The following is a 20,906-nucleotide window of genomic DNA, read 5'->3' as shown; positions in this document are numbered from 1 at the left end:
CACGATAGGTGGATTAACAACAAGCTAAGCTGTGTTTTGGTATATTTCACTTGTGATTGCATGATTATAAATATTTTTTGTAATATTTATGCATTTGGCGCCCTGCAATTCTAGCAGTTGTTTAGGAAAGTGATCCCGTAAAAGGGATCCGTAGCGCAGAGAAGTTAAATGGAAGAATTTTGGAACCACCAAGACTCTTCCTGGAAACTGAGCAATCGGGGGATTGTTTTTTCTTTGTTATATGGGGTATTGTGTGTAGATTGATGTGCAAAAAAACCTATTTAATCCATTTTAGAATAAGGTAACAAAATGTGGAAAAAGTCAAGGGATCTGAAGACTTTCCAAATACACTGTAAATGTAAATAATGAGCTGGGGAATAGGATGGAGCTCTCCAACCAAGGTGCATGAATTGAGGAGCAAAGATGCAAGACAGTGGAAGTTGATCAAATACTTATTTGTTGTTAAAGTCCCTGTGAAGTAAAACATTTACATTTTCTGTGTTTTATATATCTTTCCACAATATGAGGTTGGAATAATACCGTGAAATTGTGATAATGATAATGCCTTTAGAGCTGTTTGAAAAGACCGCCTGAAATTTCAACCTGTTTTGGTGGGATGGAGTTTTGGCCTGCCTGGAGAGATCAGTTAATATATCAGTTAATAGACCAATAAGAAAGATAGCTCCAAACCTCTCTGCCAATAACAGTTCGTTTTCCGTCTTCCCCACTGCAATCAGACCACTCCCAGACAGTCCTACCATAATTCTTGCTTGAGAAATTGCTCTTTGCTAAAATGCCATTTTTGTTTATTTTTATCCATTTAAATTTGACAAAGTCACAGTAAGGTACTTAATTATTACCCAGAAAGGATTTGATAGGAAGATAAAAATGTCTGCATTGGACCTTTAAAACCAACACAGGTCGAAGCACATTGTATTTTTAAGCATTTTTATCAACTTCCATTGTCCTCCAAGATTTGCTGAATGTCCTCTTCACTTCCAGTAGGATGGGGCTCAACATTTGTTATTTACATTTTATTTAAAGATAGAATCCTTAATAGAAACCAATAACAAAGCGACACCCTGCCTCTGTTTTGGTAAAAAGCTGAGGGATGGGCCTGGAGAAATGTAACCACTCTCAGATTAACAGACAGAGCTATGGATGCAAGGACTGACCATCCATGATATCAAAACTATAGTTTTAAACATGTTTCGAGGCTATACAGTGTGTGTTTACATTTACATTATTTACAAACATTGGAGTAAAATAACATTTTAATTTGGGTTCTGATGGGGTATGACAGAAGAACTGAGATCATTAGGAATTTATAAGTTATATTCTTCAAGAGTCAATGGGTATATATCATTCATTTCTAAGTCAAAAAATGGATGAGGCAACTTAAGATTCTAGCTTTAAACATCGTTCTACCAAATAAGATGACGAAGAATACGTTCTCATTTACGGCAACAACCCGTTGTAGGGGAGAGGAGAGAGACTGAATGAATAGTAAAGTCTTATCACAGAAAAAAAGAAGCTATTTTGTACTTCAGAGTTTAGCGTGTCCAACGATCTGAGTCAGAGTTCTTGCATTAAATAAGGATCATTCAAACAAAGTGTGGGACAGATGTAAAGTAGACAGGGTTTGGTAGGTTACTTTCTAAATGTAATCCATTACATTTACTAGTTACCTGTCCAACATTTTAATCATCAACTTTTGGATTGCCCGAACTCAGTAATATAATCTGATTACATTCAGTTACTTTTAGATTACTTTCCCCTGAAGAGGCATTAGAAGAAGACAAAAATGTATGTTACCAATTGAATGACATCTGTTGCAAGATAAATCAGTGTTAAAGTTTACATAGCTGGCTATATATATGGATGTTAAATTTTACTTTATGGGTTGGTTATGTAGGCTTCTTCTAACCCATCGCGTTCTACTACATATAATATTACTATTCAATTAGGTCTTTACATTAAAAACTAAAGTCTATCAGAATTCCAGTCATTCCAATAAATGTTATACCCCTTGATCTTCAAGAATAGGACCTAATAGTATAGAGTATAGATAGTATAGATTAGTATAGATTAGCAAGTATAGCTTCATTGGCAGCTTCATTAAATAGTGCCTGCAAACATCAGTCTCAACGTCAACAGTGAAGTGGCGACTCCGGGATGCTGGCCTTCTAGGCAGAGTTGCAAAGAAAAAGCCATATCTCAGACTGGCCATCAAAAAACCCCGATTAAGATGGACAAAAGAACACAGGCACTGGACAGAGGAACTCTGCCTAGAAGGCCAGCATCCCAGACTCGGCTCTTCACTGTTGACGTTGAGACTGATGTTTGCAGGCACTATTTAATGAAGCTGCCAGTTGAGGACTTGTGAGGCATCTGTTTCTCAAACTAGACACTCTAATGTACTTGTCCTCTTGCTCAGTTGTGCACTGGGGCCTCCCACTCCTCTTTCTATTCTGGTTAGAGCCAGTTTGCACTGTTCTGTGAAGGGAGTAGTACACAGTGTTGTACGAGATCTTCAGTTTCTTGGCAATTTCTCACATGGAATAGCCTTCATTTCTCAGAACAAGAATAGACTGACAAGTTTGACAGACAGACAGCCATCCACAACAACCACAATCCGTAAAGCGCAAATAGCTAAATGAGAGAGCGGCAGTGTGATTCACATCAACACGCTATGTAGATATCAATAGTAGGTGATATCCGTATAGCCGTAGACTACAACACTGCTGTCATCCTTACCTCCAAGTGTTTATTCAAGTTGCATAATCTTTGGATGCCGACACCAGTCCCACCATTGGAAGACATACCTTGGACTGTAGCCTACAAAATCCTATTCCTGCGCTTTTCCCGGGATCGATCAAACACATTTGGTGTGTCATCATAGTGGTCTCTGACTTGTGGTCAGATTGGCTCAGGTGGAACAAACCTTTTTGCAATGCTGATTTGAATGTCTTTGAGAAAACAGAGAAGTGTCAAATATTTGTTTTTGCAAACATCCTTTCTGAATATAAAAGTCATCCTTGAAGTACTCATCTAGTTTTTCAAAAGTTTCTGTGCTCTGATTACAATATTTTAACTGGTAACCTAACGGATTACAGTTACTGTTTTTTTTTGTAATCCCTTACATTCAACAGACTACATGTCACATGTTACTCCCCAACGCTGAAATTAGATCAATGCAGTAACGGCTCATCTTAAGCTATCAGATATCAAACTGTCAGTTTGGAAAGTGGAGCTGATTGCATGTGTAACCAACCAGATTTCAAACCCGGGTCTCCTGTGCATCCCAATCCTGCGTTACCCCGCTAAGCTAATGCCAGGGCATTTGCTCTGAGAGTTAGAGCAAGTCTTCAGGTCTCAGGCAAGGTTAGTTAACACTCAAGCATGGTTTGACAAACCACCTCCGCTGTACTCTACCACTGGACTGTCATGGCCTCTCCTCCTCTGCCCTTGTTTATTTGCCCTTCAACCGCATCCACACACCTATCCCACCATCCCTCACACCCTGAGCTACATCCTGTTGCTCGCCACTCCGAAGCTCCATCTGGCGTGCCGGCTTCCTGCCGGGTAGACTGGCCGACTGGCGCAGAGTGTGAGGGCTGCTCAGGGCATGGTGGGTATCATGTGCCCCGCCCCCCCATGGTACCTTTCTCATTGTGGCACTGTCATGATGATTCACCATGCAGAAGCGTCATCAGCAGTAAGCTATACAGCAGTCATATGTTACGCAACTGGCTGCTTTAGGAAATCACATTGGAAAGTTTGATGGATCCTTATGCGGGATATCCCCCCTGAGAATTCATCTATTCAAAATGCAACTATAGGATCACTAATAGACAGACTCTCAAGAGACTCTATACCACCAAAAATTGCTGCAATTTTGAACGTAATGCTGTCATCTTTACCCATTTGATGTAGTCTATTTTTTATGGTCTGATGAGTGTCTTTGTATGTGTGCCCAGCACTCTGTAGATGCAGTGAATGCTGGGGTCAGCCCGATAGGAGACACATCCTATAACTCCAGTCACTGGGACCTGGGCAGTGCCTTTTTCTTCGCTGGAACCGTCATCACAACCATAGGTAATGGTTTTAGTGTTGGATTAGTACTACACACACCTGTTACAGTACTACATTGGTCACTATTATCGCAACTCCATTGAGGCCTATGTCATCTGTCACATCTGTGGTTACTTTCACTGTTGTTTGTTATTCTTTACCATCCATTCAACCCTTTATTTACAATGGTCCTTTCAGGAATAGGGAATAGATCGTTCTCGCTGAAACAATGATAATATTACTGGCAATTCCCCTTATTTACACTGCGGCCATTGTTCATTGACCAAAGTTTTTTGCAGGGTAGAAAGTGAAGTGCTCCGTTGAAACCAATTGAAAAAATATGTCTTAAGTGTAACCTGTAGACTAAAACCACTGCACACCTACACGGTAAAACAATATTATTTGATTTGGGATACTCAGAGAAACATTGCTCGAGTAATGTCATTGTCATCTGCCCTGATTTGAAAAGACGGGACAGTTTATTAGCTACCCACGTTAGCTGGTAGAACGTTCAGCTGTGAATCAGGTCTATACCTGCAAATTGCATTTGAAGGTTTCTTACATGAAATAGATATGGGATTGGTATGTGAGTGTGAGTCATCTGTCAGATGGAAGGAAGTGAGCTGCTCCACTCCTAGGAATAAGGGGGTGCTGAGAATGTTTTGTTGATGCTCTACAGACGGCTATATCGGTCCGCTAATACAGGACTAGTAAAGGCCCAGTGCGCTACTTTTTTCAGGGGGTGCTGCAGCAACCTCATCACCCCTACTTTCCACATCTATGGTAGTTACCGTACCAGGCAGTGTAGGTGTAGTTCAAGTCAAGTGCAAGGGCTGATGAAACATTCCGCCATTTCACCTGAGGTAATGCTGTTTACATTGACTAGAGACAATCAAGACTTTAGGAGCCAGTTTCCCAGACCCAATCTAAAAAGCATGCTAAATGGACAATATCTATTAAAAGTGCTTTTTAGTCCAGAAATGTGTTTTATTAATCTGTGTCTGGGAAACTGGCCTTATAGTTTCTGTGTTATCTGTGTTGAAATCACCTTATCAATCATAGCATTGTCTACAACAGAACTTTCTAAACCATTAGCACTCTTGACTACTGGATGTCTTCAATTTGATGGATGGTGGAAGGAGGCATTTTACCTCCAATTCATTGGCATATTTGTGATTGTATTAGAACCCGACTAGCACCTCCGTGATTCCAAATGGAAACTGACACTGCAAGCAGTGGGAAAAAGGGACAGAAGCTTAGCTAGCAGACAGTATGCTAGCCTTTTGTAGATAGCAGCATGTGTATAAGTCTATGTAGGAAAGGAGATGGAATTGGTATTGCATAAACCCACTGTGGTTGTGTCTGCCATTGATAAGAAAGAGATTCAAGTCTCATCACATCCGGGAAAACATGACCTTCTCTTCCTCGGTTTCTTTCACAGGATATGGTAACATTGCTCCCAGCACTGAGGGCGGGAAGATTTTCTGTATCCTATATGCAATATTTGGCATCCCTCTGTTTGGGTTCCTGCTAGCCGGTGTGGGGGACCAGCTAGGGACCATATTCGTGAAAAGCATCGCCAAGGTGGAGAAAATGTTCAGGGTAAGTTCACAGCATACAGTAATCCACAACAACACGACAAATAGAAGCAATAATTATGTTTTAATGTATTATGAAAACAGTTATTACACAATGACTTTAAATGTGAGGTATTGATAGGCTAGAAAGTAGAGAGACATGGGTTTTTAGCCAGTTGACAGCAGTGGTGCCAGAAATGAGTTGGTGGGTGGGCCTGCAGCAGCTAACTTCCTGCAATTTTACACATTTTGCCATGGGGCAAAGAGAAACATGTGCACTTTTATAGCTGATCTTATGCTATTCAACACAGCTCATTAAAGTAAAAAAAATATAGATGTGTTGACTGTGATAAAGGCACTTGATTATGAGCTGTCTTGTGTGCTAAATGAACAAATTAAGCGGACAGTGGAATGGTGTGTGTAGCCATAGAAGCACAGTGACATGCCTCAATGCAGTCATATTCGTGGCTTTTTGGGGTGTGGCTTTCAGTTAGTTCTTCTTGGCAACCCATCCTGTGAGAGTGAATGTCATTCCAATTCGTCTGTTCTGTTATATTTAATCAAATCTGACTAATCCAGTGCACTTCTTGCTATGAATTATATCTGATGGTGTTTGCATGTTTAGGTAAAAATACATAATGTCGCGTTTGGAACACTGACACTGTAAAGAGCATAAAAAATAAATATTAATAACAACTATTTTTTCTCAATCTGAGTGGGTGGACCTGGCTCCCCACTCTTGCCTATGCCCCCAGGTTGAAAGTGAAAGTGTTCAGTACTGAGTGAGGTGTTATCATCTACTAATGATGTTTGGGCTCTACATTATGGGTTGTTAATGAGCAGGGGGTGATGGCTGTTGTGCTTTATTCTGATTGGCCCAACAGTTACCCTCCGCTCTGTTCTGGCCTGTGGTGTATTACAGTGTGTTTACATTTCTCAGAACAGGAACACCTAGTGTGAGAGCTGTACTGAGTGAGCTGTGCCTCTGTGACAGCCCACAGTCCCAATCACCATTACGCCTCGTTTGAGCTAATCATGCATCTTATGCATGTTTAGCTTATCACCAGGCGGTGTCAGAGTGTGGAAATACTGTAGACGCCACCTTGTCAGAGTCATGAATCTCATCATGCGAACGCAGTAGTGACGCCACCACAGAACGACAACACACTGTGTGCACAGAATGGCCTTGGCCTTACGGCCTGTGTGTGCCTGTTCTTCTGTATGTGTGTGTGCATATGTGTGTCTTCTTCTCCTCTCCCAGCATAAACAGAACCAGATCAGCCAGACCAAGATCCGAGTGGCCTCCACGTTACTCTTCATCCTGGCGGGTTGTATCCTCTTTGTCACCATTCCAGCGGTCATCTTCAAACACATAGAAGGCTGGACTGGACTGGAGGCCATCTACTTTGTTGTTATCACCCTGACAACTATTGGAATAGGAGACTATGTGGCAGGTGAGAGCTAGATTAATTATTAGTTCATGTTTGTGTTGTGAATAATTCCATAATGAGATGATTATCTGAAAGTGATTCTTACTTAAATAACAGCCATTTTGAGTCAGTTTTCTACACTAATACATCATAAAGGCTCATACAGTACATGCTAATAACAACTAATAACAACTCACCTTTGTTATTTTACTGCTGCTGTTCAATTATTTGTTACTTTTATTTTCACATTTTCACTTATCACTTATTTTTATTGACTGCATTGTTGGTTAAGGGCTTGTAAGTAAGTATTTCACTGTAAGGTCTACACCTGTTGTATTCGTCGCATGTGACAAATCAAATTTGATTTGATTTAATACATCCTTTTAATTAAAGTGTTACCAAAATTGTCAATATAACAACTGTTGCGGCCATTCATTTTTCAAACTTGGTTATGGTTGGAGGCAATGACGTCATGCACCCCAAAAATCTGAGGGGGCACAACATACGTGAATAATTATTCTTAATTCTGTGTAAAATATATATATATATTTTTCTGCATATCTAAGGATACCTCTTGAACTCTGTATTCTCCTGTTGGTTCATTTTATAAATAAACTAAATATCCTTCTCTGGATCTCTGCTAAAATCGGTAGCTTGGAAACCTATCTAGGCTAGCTAAAGCAAACTTTATAAAATTGCTAGGTGGCTAATAGTATTACAGAGAAAAATCAACAAAATATATATATATTTTTTTATATATATATTTTTTAAACAGGACAAATCTGAGGGGGCAATTGCCCCTGTGCCCCCTATGGGCATGACATTTCTGGTTGGAGGACCTACTTTTCAAACATTTTCCTACCACAACTTTGCACCTTGTGCTGTGCCATTATTACAAGGGCTCAAGATTCCTCATTAATGGAGGGTGCTGATATTGAGACATGCAGTTGTTTCTTGTCTTAGATGTCGACGTAAAAAAGAAAGAAGGTAGTTGTATCAAGAGGCTCTCACAGCTTGATCTCACTGACCAAGCTGCTGCAACACTGCACAGATGATTTATTTCCCAATCACTCTTTGACATACAAGCGCTTGTCTGAGAAAAATAGCTTTGTTCGTTTCTGTTCTCTGGATTTTAGCCCATCAGCTTAAGATATTCAGGTAGAAAATGAGCCAATAGAATCAGTGTTTATCAGGGTCATGTTTAATAGTCACCAAAAGGAAGAAAATGGACTGACACAGGGAGGGATTACCTGCACTTATCCAATAAGAAACACACATTTTTGTTTACCATTTAAAAATGTTTTTCTATGGTTAGCTCTTCTGAACACGACCTATGTATCTCATCATGCTGAATGTTTCATTGTTTGTTTACATCCTATAGGAGGGGACCGGAGGGTCGTGTATCGTAATTGGTATAGACCACTGGTGTGGTTCTGGATTCTGGTGGGGTTGGCCTATTTCGCTGCTGTACTGAGCATGATTGGTGACTGGCTGAGGGTCCTGTCCAAGAAAACAAAAGAGGAGGTAAGATAATTTACTTATAGGTTACATTATATGACCATACTACTATGGTATAGAGCTGTAATGGTATAGTTGAACACTACATGGGCTTAGTATTTTGTCAAATGTCCCATTAGAAGAACATTAATTCTTCAGGATTGGTGGGTCCCCTGCTTATGCGATTAGCAGGAGGTTGTAAGTAACAAGAACATTTCCCAGAACATAGACATATTCGATATTGGCCGATAGCTTAAATTATAGTTAATCTAACTGCAATGCCCAATTTACATTAGCTATTACAGTGAAATAATACCATGCTATTGTCTGATTAGAGTGCACAGTTTTGAACATGAAAAGTTATTAATAAACAAATTAGGCACATTTGGGCTGTCTTGATACAAAACTTTGAACAGAAATACAATGGTTCATTGGATCAGTCTAAACCGGTGCATAGACACCGCTGCCATCTAGTGGCCAAAATCTAAATTGCACCTGGGCTGGAATAATACATTATGGCCTTTCTCTTGCATTTCAAAGATGATTGTTCAAAAAAATTACAAAAAACATTTGTTTTTTTTCTTTGTATTATCTTTTAACAGATCTAATGTGTTATATTCTCCTACATTCCTTTCACATTTCCACAAACTTCAAAGTGTTTGCTTCAAATGGTACCAAGAAAATGCATATCCTTTCTTCAGGGCCTGAGCTACAGGCAGTTAGATTTGTCATTTTAGGCGAAAATTGAAAAAAAGGGTCCAATCCTTAAGAGTTTTAAAGGGTTAAAATAGACATTCAAATGGTTAAAACATGAAAATAGTTGTTGTTTGCTTTCTTACCTTGAGGAGAGACTGCAATCTATGCTTTCGTTTTGTTTACCTAGCTACTGCCACCAATTCTGTAATTTGGATTAACTATCCAATTGCGTTATAGTATTTTATAGTGTGGAATGACCTTGGTTTTATTTTCCCGTGCTCTAGGTCGGAGAGATCAAGGCCCACGCGGCCGAGTGGAAGGCCAACGTGCGAGCCGAGTTCCGGGAGACGCGGCGACGCCTGAGTGTGGAGGTCAGCGACAAGCTCCAGCGGACCGCCACCATCCGCAGCATGGAGCGGCGCCAGCTGGGCCTGGACCAGTGGGCCGTCTCCACGGACATGCTCTCCCCGGAACGCCGTGCCGCCTTTAACAGTCTGGACACCAACCCCTACAAGACCTCGTCTCAGGAGAGCATCGACATGAAACTCAACAACCTGCGTCTAAGGGGGGCAGAGTGTGATCCGCGCCGGTCCGAAAGTGTGGCCTCCTCAGACGACAACATCTTTAATCGCCTGGGTTCCGTCACCAAGCTGGCCAAGAGAAACAAGAACCGCGAGCTGAAGAAGAATATCCCAGATGAGCTACAATGCAGGCCCTTTAGTACTCCGCCTATGGAGATGGGGAAGAGGAAGGAGGAAGAGGAGGAGGAGGAGGAGGACGAAGATGAGGGGTTAGACAAAAAGTTCAACACCAGCATGTCCGATCTGCCGCTGTTCGTCGAAGTGTGCAAGCCCCAGAATGGTTTCACAGTACCATTCATACCACTACAGACCAAAGAAAAAAAGACCGAGGGGGAAACACTTCAACTTGAAGAAAAGGAGCTGCGTATCCAGATGGATCCTTAAAAATGTTGGTTGTTCCTCTGAGGTAAAGGATGTTTTAAACGTCACCACCATATGTGCCTTACATTTCTGTCACGCCTTTGTGTGCTTGATATTGGGGGAACTGTTGTGTCCCTGTGTGCTATGTAATGTTATTCAATATTCACTGTGCCCTAATAACCTGAAGGAAAGACATTAACATCATACGTTTCTACAATCACCCGGTAATTTTTTTTTAGATTGGAGGTTCTTGTGGGACAGAACAACCAAAATGATGGGGTTTATTTTGAGTGAAAGAGAAGATGGCTGCTATTCTGAAGAGTCGATAATAAAGCAAGTAAGATGCTTTGATGTGTCTGTGACTTGTATGTACGTAGTGGACTTCGACGAGACGGTGCTGGTCCTAAACACATATCTGAGGTCATTTTAGGACAAGAGAACTGAGCTGCTGAGAATAGAGCAACAATTGAACAAGAACAACAACTGGAGACTCACCTGGATTTGGTTATTGTGAAATGTACGACTTTATTCTCATTCCGTCACGACACATAAACTCTGAAAATTGATGAAAAAAATTATAAAAAACAACCACAATGTTGTCTGTGCATGGTCCTTGAGCTAAACTGTCTAGAAAGTGTGTGATTACGCTATTAAGTTCATGAACTTTCATTAACACAATCTCAGGGCTTGTGGTCCTAATGTTGTCGTTGAAATGTTTCTAAAGTATACTGCATTCACACTTTGTAGCATTAGAGGAGCTTTGGTTGCACTTAGAATTGCTTTTCTGAAGATGACAGCTTATGACAATGGAACGGAAGGTAAGCCATATTGCAGGAAGGAAAAATGGCCCTAATTGCTTAGACAGGATACTGTCAAATTCGTGAGACGGAGGTATTTTTGGCGCAAACTTGTATGATACATCGATACAATGATTTGCTTGAATACAGTGTGTTACTGTTAGCTGACATCTTTGTTATACTTGATTTAAGTGTACCATGTAACGTCTGTGAAGTACATTTATATGTTCATATTACAGAGGAGAGATGATGACACTGAGAACGTGCATGAGTCAAACGTGCACTTTGCGTCTTGACTGTGGTTTACTAATTGTATTACAATAATGTCATTACAAACCCCTTAAGGTGCATGGGTTAAATAACAATACCCCTACGCATCTCTCAATCTCTCTCGCTCTCTCACACACACACACACACATGCACATGCACACGCACACACACACACACACACACACACACACACACACACACACACACACACACACACACACACACACACACACACACACACACACACACACACACACGTATATCCACACCAAAAATGTTATGTATGTACACAGTCTTCCCATTATTTGTGTTTGCATTAATATGGGTGCAGCATTAGCCTAGTGTGAATGCAGCTATGAACTTTCAATCTATGTTTGTTATTAAAAAAAACGCTACAAAGAAATGCAACATTTAAAGCTTAAATAAGATATAGAACTAAAAAGCATGATATTTTCCAAATATATTATCATGCTATTTGGTATTAGTTGTATACCACCACATGCTTCACAAGAAGATGCTTAGCATAGCGTTTTGTAACTGCACATGTTGAGGTAGAATGGGCAACACCTGCTCAGTATTTGGACGTTGTTCACAGTATTACTTGTGCCACCATTACATTAAATGTAGTGAGTGCCTTTTGGAAATAAATATCACTGCTATTGGAAGTTGCCTGTTTCCCCTCTGAGTGCAGAGTTAATGTGTTGCCAACATCTCTATTTCTCAGTCTCTACCTTATCAGAGGTTTTCATCAAGCCGGAAAAAGGATGTTTCTGGCAGTGTATCGCTTTCGCTCTCATCGGCAATGACCTTGTTGTCGCTGAAACAAACCATACACTTTTGCAGTCATTTTTATCTGTGTCCGTTTCAAGAGACTGTCTGTTTCACCTCCAGGGCTGTTTCCTGCTCTAAAATCCTGTATAGACACTAAAATATAAAATCCACACTCTTTTATACTGATCAACACCTTCCGTCCCAGTGAGAAGGTGCAATTGTTCCTCTTAAACTGGAGGATAGAGTCTTGTAGAACAACATCTTTGAAGGTAAAAATAGAACATCAGGCTACGTTATTCTTGATTGATAGATTGCATTTTGCCAGTTAAAAATACATATACACACAGCACATACATTTTGTAAACATGACAGGGATAACAGAAAGTCTGACTTATTTCCATTGGGGGCTCTAAAAATAAAATGTAATTACAAGAACAATCTCAAAGATTCTTTAAAAGAGCTAAAACAAGAATCAAGTAAATTGATAGTTTATGGGCTGCATGGACAAAGATCTTCCACTGAGGTGTAAATCCAGATTATATCTGACTCGGACTCGAACTGTCTCCACTTCACTATCTGAGCTGTCGTCCGCCTCACAGTCCTGCTCGTCAGCAGGCACAGATGGAGCAGGCTTGTGCAGGGGGGTGGGTGGTCACCTCCAGCAGGGGGAAAGACAGGAGGACAGGTCAGGAGCAGTTGTTCAGGGAACTCCATCCCCTGTCGCTCTCTGTAGACTCTGTGATAAACCGCTCCCAAAATGTTCTGTAGCACCCACATTGGTGATGGAAATCGTCACTCCAGCTTCAGAAGCTTAATGAACATCAATAACAGGAATAGTCCACCTTGGAGTAATCGCTTGAGAGATAATCTCCCTTTCGACATTCCTCTGCCATATCCAAGGCGTTGACTGACACTTATTCTTAATTCAAATAAAAACAATAGCAAGGTAGCTAGCTAGCTGGTAGCTAGCCTTTCAGCTGCTTTTGCGAACCAACTGGCTTGCAGGTTGTCGATCGATATATACAGTGCATTCGGAAAGTTTTCAGACCCCTTGACGTTTTCCACATTTTGTTACGTTGCAGCCTTATTCTGAAATGAATTAAATTAATATTTTTCCTTATCAATCTACATACAATACCCCATAATGACAAAGTGAAAAAAAGTTTTTAGAAAGTTATCAAATTTCAAAAAGATTTAAGTATTCAGAACCTTTGCTATGAGACTTGAAATTGAGCTCAGGTGCATCCTGTTTCCATTTATCATCATTGAGATGTTTCTAGAACTTGATTGGAGTCCACTTGTGGTAAATTCAATTGATTAGACATGATTTGGAATGGCAAAAACCAAGCCCTGAGGCCAAAGGAATTATCCGTAGAGCTAAGAGACAAGATTGTGTCGAGGCACAGAGGAAGGGTACCAAAAAATGTCTGCAACATTGAAGGTCCCCAAGAAAACAGTGGCCTCTATCATTCTTAAATGGACGAAGTTAGGAACCACCAAGACCCTTTCTAGAGCTGGCCGCCTGGCCCAACTGAGCAATCGGGGGAGAAGGGCCTTGGTCAGGGAGGTGACCAAGAACCTGATGTTCACTCTGACAGAGCTCCAGAGTTCCTCTGTGGAGATGGGAGAACCTTCCAGAAGGACAACCATCTCTGCAGCACTCCACCAATCAGGCCTTCATGGTAGAGTGGTCGGACGGAATCCACTCCTCAGTAAAAGGCAAATGACAGCTTGTTTGGAGTTTGCCAAAAGGCATCTGAAGGACTCTCAGACCATGAGAAGCAAGATTCTCTGGTCTGATGAAACCAAGGTGAACTCTTTGGCCTGAATGCCAAGAGTCACGTCTGGAGGAAACCTGGAACCATCCCCACGGTGAAACACGGTGGTGGCAGCATCATGCTGTGGGGATGTTTTTCAGTGGCAGGGACTGTGAGACTAGTCAGGATCGAGGGAAAGAGGAACGGAGCACAGAGAGATCCTTGATGAAAACCTGCTCCATAGCACTCAGGATCTCAGACTGGGGCGAAGGTTCACCTTCTAACAGGACAATGACCCTAAGCACACAGCCAAGACAACACAGGAGTGGCTTTGGGACAAGTCTCTGAATGTCCTTGAGTGGATCAGCCAGAGCCCGGTCTTGAACCCAATTGAAAATCTCTGGAGAGACCAGAAAATAGCTGTTTAGCGACGCTCCCCATCAAACCTGACAGAGTTTGAGAGGATCTGCAGAGAACAATGTGAGAAACTCCCCAAATACAGGTGTGCCAAGCTTGTAGTGTCATACCCAAGATGACTCGAGGCTGTAATCGCTACCAAAGGTGCTTCAACAAAGTACTGAGTAAAGGGTCTGAATACTTATGTTAATGTGATGTTTCAGTTTTTTGTATTTATAAATGAGCAAAATGTTTATTATGGGGTGTTGTGTATAAATTGTTGAGGAAAAAAACGATTCAATCCTTTTAGAATAAGGCTGTAACGTAACAAATTGTGGAAAAAGTCAAGGGTTGTGAATACTTTCCAAATGCACTGTATATATATAATCAATACTTTTTTAGATAAAATAAAAAAGTTGATTGAATTAAAATGTACAGGATCTCTCTGCTTAGGCTGATGCTAGAACACAATTGCAACTATGTTATATCTTAAAGTAAGTGTCCAGTGTTTCCAGATGTATTTGACATATGACCTATAATTACTTACAATATGAGTGAAATAGTTTTCCTTCCAATTATTATAATTATTTTAAGTATGTTTTTTTCTGTGTTGGAATGGTGTGGGCGTGTTCCTAACAACACAATGGTGTGGCGATCGTTAAAAATATAAATTAATGTAAAATCAATTCAACGTTTATTGGTCACATATGCACATATTTGCAGTTGGTATATCAGCAAAATACTTGTGTTTCTAGCTCCAGCAGTTCAGTAATATCTAGCAATAAAAAAATAAAATACACCCATAATAAAAAAAAATAGAAACATAAGTTATATAGGTTGAGCCATGACTAGAATACAGTATAAGGTTCAGGGCAGAGTACTAGTGGGGACTGTTTAACAGCTAACAGTCTGATAGCCTGGAGATTGAAGCTGTTTTTCAGTCTCTCGGTCCCAGCTTTGATCCACCTGTACTGTCTTTGCCTTCTAGCCAGCAGCATACTACCCTACATCCCACTGTGTGCTTGCTTCCGAAGCGGGAGACCAGATGCTGCTGAAAGTGATGTTGGAGGCACCCGTTCCTCTGGTCCCAATGCCCCAGAGCAGTGATTGGGGACATTGCCCTGTGTAGGGTGCCATCTTTTGGATGGGATGTGAAACGGGTGTCCTGACTCTCTGTGACTCTCTAAGTCCCATGGCACTTATCTTAAGAGTAGGGGTGTTAACCCTGGTGTCCCAACTCATTTCCCAATCTGGCCCTCATTCCATCATGATCACCTAATCAACCCCAGTTTACAATTGGCTCATTTTTTATTTATTTAACCAGGCAAGTCAGTTAAAAACAAATTCTTATTTACAATGGCGGCCAACCTCAGCCAAACACGGACAACGCTGGGCCAATTGTGCGCCGCCCTATGGGATTCCCAATCACAACCAGATGTGATGCAGTCTGGATTCAAACCAGGTACTGCAGTGACAACTCTTGCACTGAGATGCAGTGTCTTAGACCACTGCACCACTCATTCATACCCTCTCCCCTGTAACCTTTCCCCAGGTTGTTGCTGTAAATGAGAATGTGTTCTCAGTCAACTTACCTGGTAAAATAAGGGATAAATAAAATAGATGGTAGCGATGTGAACAGACCTTTGCTCGGGTGGCTGAGGTCCTTGATGATCATCTTGGTGAGTAGACCGCTTATTGGCCAGCTCATCCTCCTCTAGACTACTGATTGGCCAGCTCATCCTCCTTGGGAGTATGACATAATACTCTATGAGGAAATGGGAAGCATTTTTTAAACGGTCTGTTTGACAAAGAAGTTAGAAGTGTTTTTTTTAAAAGTGTTTCTTCTCAAATGTATGCTTTGGCCACTAATACAAGTATAGATCGAGTCAACAACATTATTTGAGTATATGAACTTTTAAAGGTTCTGGACAGTTCCGAAAAGCAGAGGATAGCTAAATTATTTATCAGAAGAAAGCTAAATTATTTAGCAACTACAGAGTACTCTTTCTCTTACATTAAAGTTGTTTAGAAGCTGTGGAGAAAGATAGGAGATTGAATCAGGAACTTTGGCATTTTATTTCCTATGTTGCACTTTGAACATGGGCCAAATGGCCAATGAGAAAACTACCAAGTGCATGCAGATCAATTGCAGGTTAATTGAAGAGGCTTAGTGCTTATGTACTGTAAGATGGATTGCGCTGCGTGGCTGTCTTTCTCTGCCGGGTCTACAGGGACACCTCCATAACAGACAGAGTTCTAGTGCCAGTGTTGGCAACTGTGTGTTATTGAGCCATGAAAAGCTCACAGGAGCTGGAACCTGTCAGTGTTATTGACATCAATGACCTCCATTGTTCTCGATTTTGAATGAACTGAACTTTAGATGGAGATGTTTTTTTTGCTTGCCTGAAACTGGTCAGGTAGATCAACTCATATACAGCTTGAGTGAGCAAATTATGAAGCATTTAAAAGTGACATTCTTAAAAAATATATCGGTAAACACTACCGTTCAAAAGTTTGGGGTCACATAGAAATGTCCTTGTTTTTGAAAGAAAAGCACATTTTTTGTCCATTAAAATAATATCAAATTGATCAGAAATACAGTGTAGACATTGTTAATGTTGTAAATGACTATTGTAGCTGGAAATGGCTGATTTTAATGGAATATCTATATAGGCGTACAGTTCCATTATCAGCAACCATCACTCCTGTGTTCCAATGGCACATTGTGTTAGCTAATCCAAGTTTATCATTTTAAAAGGCTAATTGATCATTAGAAAACCCTTTTGCAATTATGTTAGCACAGCTGAAAACTGTTGTTCTGATTAAAGAAGCAATACAACTGGCCTTATTTAGACTAGTTGAGGAACTGGAGCATCAGCATTTGTGGGTTCGATTACAGGATCACAATGGCCAGAAACAAATAACTTACTTCTGAAACTCGACAGTCTATTCTTGTCATGAGAAATGAACTCTATTGCATGTGAGAATTTGCAAAGAAACTGAAGATCTCGCACAATGCTGTGTACTACTCCTTTCATAGAACAGCGCAAACTGGCCCTAACCAGAATAGAAAGAGGAGTGGGAAGCCCCAGTGCACAACTGAGCAAGAGGACAAGTACATTAGAGTGTCTAGTTTGAGAAACAGATGCCTCACAAGTCCTCAACTGGCAGCTTCATTAAATAGCACCCGCAAAACACCAGTCTCAATGTCTACAGTGAAGAGGCGACTCCGGGATGCTGGCCTTCTGGGTGGAGTTGTAAAGAATAAGCCATATTTCAGACTGGCCAATAAAAATAAAATATTAAGATCTGCAAAAGACCACGGACACTGGACAGAGGAACTCTGCCTAGATGGCCAGCATCCCGGAGTTGGCAACTTCATTGTTGACGTTTAGAATGGTGTCTTGAGGTTACTATTTTGCGGGTAGTTTTTGTACCCATTTCAGACAGATCTCACACAGGCAATTCTCAAAGACACACATCCTCCTATGTCTATCGCAATTAACAGTTACAGAGCTGTGGTAACACCAACACTGTTTTGAAGGGACAGCAGTGGAGAAGGTGGAAAGTTTTAAGTTCCTCAGTGTTCACATCATAGACAAACTGAAATGGTCCACTCACACAGACAGTGTGGTGAAGATGGCGCAACAGCGCCTCTTCAACCTCAGGAGGCTGAAGAAATTTGGCTTGTCACCAAAAACCTGACAAACTTTTACAGATGCACAATCGAGAGCATCCTGTCGGGCTGTATCACAGCCTGGTACGGCAACTGCTCCGCCCTCAACCGCAAGGCAAACCACCTGCCCTCCATGACAACTACAGCATCCGATGTCACAGGAAGGCCAAAAAGATCATCAAGGACATCAACCACCCGAGCCACTGCCTGTTCACACCGCTACCATCCAGAAGGCGAGGTCAGTACAGGTGCATCAAAGCTGGGACCGAAAACAGCTTCTATCTCAAGGCCATCAGACTGCTAAACAGCAATCACTAACTCAGAGAGGCTGCTGCCTACATTGAGACCCAATTACTGGCCACTTTATTACCTGGATCACTAGTCACTTTATACAATGCACTCTAAATAATGACACTTTAATAATGTTTACATGTCTTACATTACTCATATTACATGTATATACTGTATTTTATACCATCTATAGCACCTTCACCATCGCTCATCCATATACTTACATGTACATATTTTTATTCACCCCTTTAGATTTGTGTGTATTAGGTAGTTGTTGGGGGAATTGTTAGATTACTTGTTAGAAATTACTGCACTGTCGGTACTGGAAGCACAAGCATTTCGCTACACTTGCATTAACATCTGCTAACCATGTGTATGTGACAAATAAAATGTGATTTGATTTGATTCGCATTTAAAGAACTTCAGCTTTTTTCCCCTGAGAATTAAATGGTTGCTCAAGATAGGTTTACAGATTATAGCTTAGAACTTGGGTGAGACATTCTATGATCAGTAATTGTGCCTGTGTATTTTGATGTAAACCTGGCTAGGTTATGATCACAGGAATGGAAAGAAACAATAAAAACAGGGTGTGATGATATAAGCTTTCCTGTATTTCATCTGCTGTATTTTATTGAGCTGTTAAACACGTACAGTTGAAGTCAGAAGTTTACATACACCTTTGCCAAAGACATTTACACTCAGTTTTTCACAATTCCTGACATTTAATCCTGGTAACAATTCGCTGTCTTAGGTCAGAAAGGATCACCACTTTATTTTCAGAATGGGAAATGTCAGAATAATTGCAGAGAGAAGGATTTATTTCAGCTTTTATTTCTTTCATCACATTCCCAGTGGGTCAGAAGTTTATATACACTCAATTAGTATTTGGTAGCATTGCTTTAAATTGTTTAACATGGGTCAAACGTTTCGGGGAGCCTTCCACAGGCTTCACACAATAAGTTGGGTGAATTTTGGCCCATTCCTCCTGACAGAGCTGGTGTAACTGAGTCAGGTTTGTAGGCCTCCTTGCTCACACACGCTTTTTCAGTTCTGCCCACAAATTTTCTTTCGGATTGAGGTCAGGGCTTTGTGATGGCCACTCCAATACCTTGACTTTGTTGTCCATAAGCCATTTTGACACAACTTTGGAAATATGCTTGGGGTCATTGTCCATCATTTTCGACCAAGGTTTAACTTCCTGACTGATGTCTTGAGATGTTGCATCAATATATCCACATCATTTTCTTTCCTCATGATGCCATCTATTTTGTGAAGTGGACCAGTCCCTCCTGCAGCAAAGCACCCCCACAACATGATGCTGCCAACCCCCGTGCTTCACAGTTGGGATGGTGTTCTTCGGCTTGCAAGCCTCCCCCTTTTTCCTCCAAACATAACGATGGTCATTATGGCCAAACATTTCTATTTTTCTTTCATCAGACCAGAGGACATTTCTACAAAAAGAATGATCTTTGTCCCCATGTGCAGTTGCAAACTGTAGTCTGGCTTTTTCATGGAGGTTTCGGAGCAGTGGCTTCTTCCTTGCTGAGCAGCCTTTCAGGTTACGTCGATACAGGACTCGTTTAACTGTGGATATAGATACTTTTGTACCTGTTTCCTCCAGCATCTTCACAAGGTCCTTTCCTGTTGTTCTAGGATTGATTTGCACTTTTTGCACCAAAGTAAGTTAATCTCTAGGAGACAGAACGCCTTCTCCTTCCTGAGCGGTATGACGGCTGCGTGGTCCCATGGTGTTTATACTTGCATACTATTGTTTGTACAGATGAACGTGGTACCTTCAGGCGTTTGGAAATTGCTCCCAAGGATGAACCAGACTTGTGGAGGTCTACAATTCTTTTTCTGAGGTCTTGGCTGATTTATTTTGATTTTCCCATGATGTCAAGCAAAGAGGCACCGAGTTTGAAGGTTGGCCTTGAAATACATCCACAGGTACACCTCCAATTGACTCAAATGATGTCAATTAGCCTATCAGAAGCTTCTAAAGCCATGACATCATTTGCTGAAATTTTCCAAGATGTTTAAAGGTATAGTCAACTTAGTGTATGTAAACTTCTGACCCACTGGAATTGTGATGCACTGAATTATAAGTTAAAATATCTGTCTGTAAACAATTGTTGTAAAAATTACTTAGATGTCCTAACCGACTTGCCAAAACAAAAGTTTGTAATCTAGAAATGTGTGAAGTGGTTGAAAAAATAGTTTTAATGACTTCAACCTAAGCGTATGTAAACTTCAGACTTCAAGTGTATGTTTTATACAGTATGACACACCATCAAACCTATCACATTTTCTATTAGATTAAAGGTGACAGATTCCACCCTATCTCTAACATGGAATATAAATTATATATCTGTACAGGTATTACTATGTTTCATTACAGACCTGTCATTGCCTTGTCTTCAGCCACAGGAACACAGATGGGTAGCTTACTGCAACAGACATGACAAATGGAGGAAAATCACAGGTTATTAAAGGAGACGTGTTGTTGAATAAACCACAAAATCCCCAGCCAGCTAAGGATAAATCCGTACAGGAAATCAAATCGAATAGAATATTTGTCATCAGTAGGATGATTGAAAGTGTTGCCGAACTTCAAAACACTACCTAAAACAGTCCCCTCGCAGTCTCACTGGCCACAGTGTCAGTCTATCTGTGACTACTATTAATGTCCTGCAAGTCAACGACCGTGACTTCCTGGGTGTTCTCCTGGGTTTC

At 40.9% G+C, this 20,906-nt stretch overlaps 1 protein-coding gene and 1 long non-coding RNA gene across 3 annotated transcripts in view; one reads left to right on the top strand and one right to left on the bottom strand.

Moving 5' to 3' along the window:
* The window catches only part of LOC120024417 (potassium channel subfamily K member 10-like), a 23,544-nt gene extending 12,173 nt beyond the window's left edge, over positions 1–11,371 (top strand). The window contains exons 3-7 of the mRNA XM_038968656.1: positions 3,981–4,098; positions 5,516–5,676; positions 6,913–7,105; positions 8,463–8,605; positions 9,559–11,371. Of these exons, the coding sequence (XP_038824584.1) occupies positions 3,981–4,098; positions 5,516–5,676; positions 6,913–7,105; positions 8,463–8,605; positions 9,559–10,239 (1,296 nt within the window). The 3' untranslated portion in view covers positions 10,240–11,371. The remainder of the gene's footprint in view (positions 1–3,980; positions 4,099–5,515; positions 5,677–6,912; positions 7,106–8,462; positions 8,606–9,558) is intronic.
* LOC120024418 lies at positions 8,265–20,906 on the bottom strand. Of its 2 annotated transcripts, XR_005472829.1 has the most exons (5): positions 20,796–20,906; positions 20,574–20,620; positions 15,848–15,971; positions 10,711–10,770; positions 8,265–8,581 (listed from the first exon to the last, which is right to left on the bottom strand). It is a non-coding gene; the product is annotated as an uncharacterized LOC120024418 (long non-coding RNA). The 2 variants fall into 2 exon arrangements; XR_005472830.1 differs by lacking the exon at positions 10,711–10,770 and having other exon boundaries at positions 20,796–20,904.

This window comes from Salvelinus namaycush, chromosome 29 (assembly GCF_016432855.1).
Source record: "Salvelinus namaycush isolate Seneca chromosome 29, SaNama_1.0, whole genome shotgun sequence".
Lineage (NCBI taxonomy): Eukaryota > Metazoa > Chordata > Actinopteri > Salmoniformes > Salmonidae > Salvelinus > Salvelinus namaycush.
This window is presented reverse-complemented; position numbering and strand designations above follow the sequence as displayed.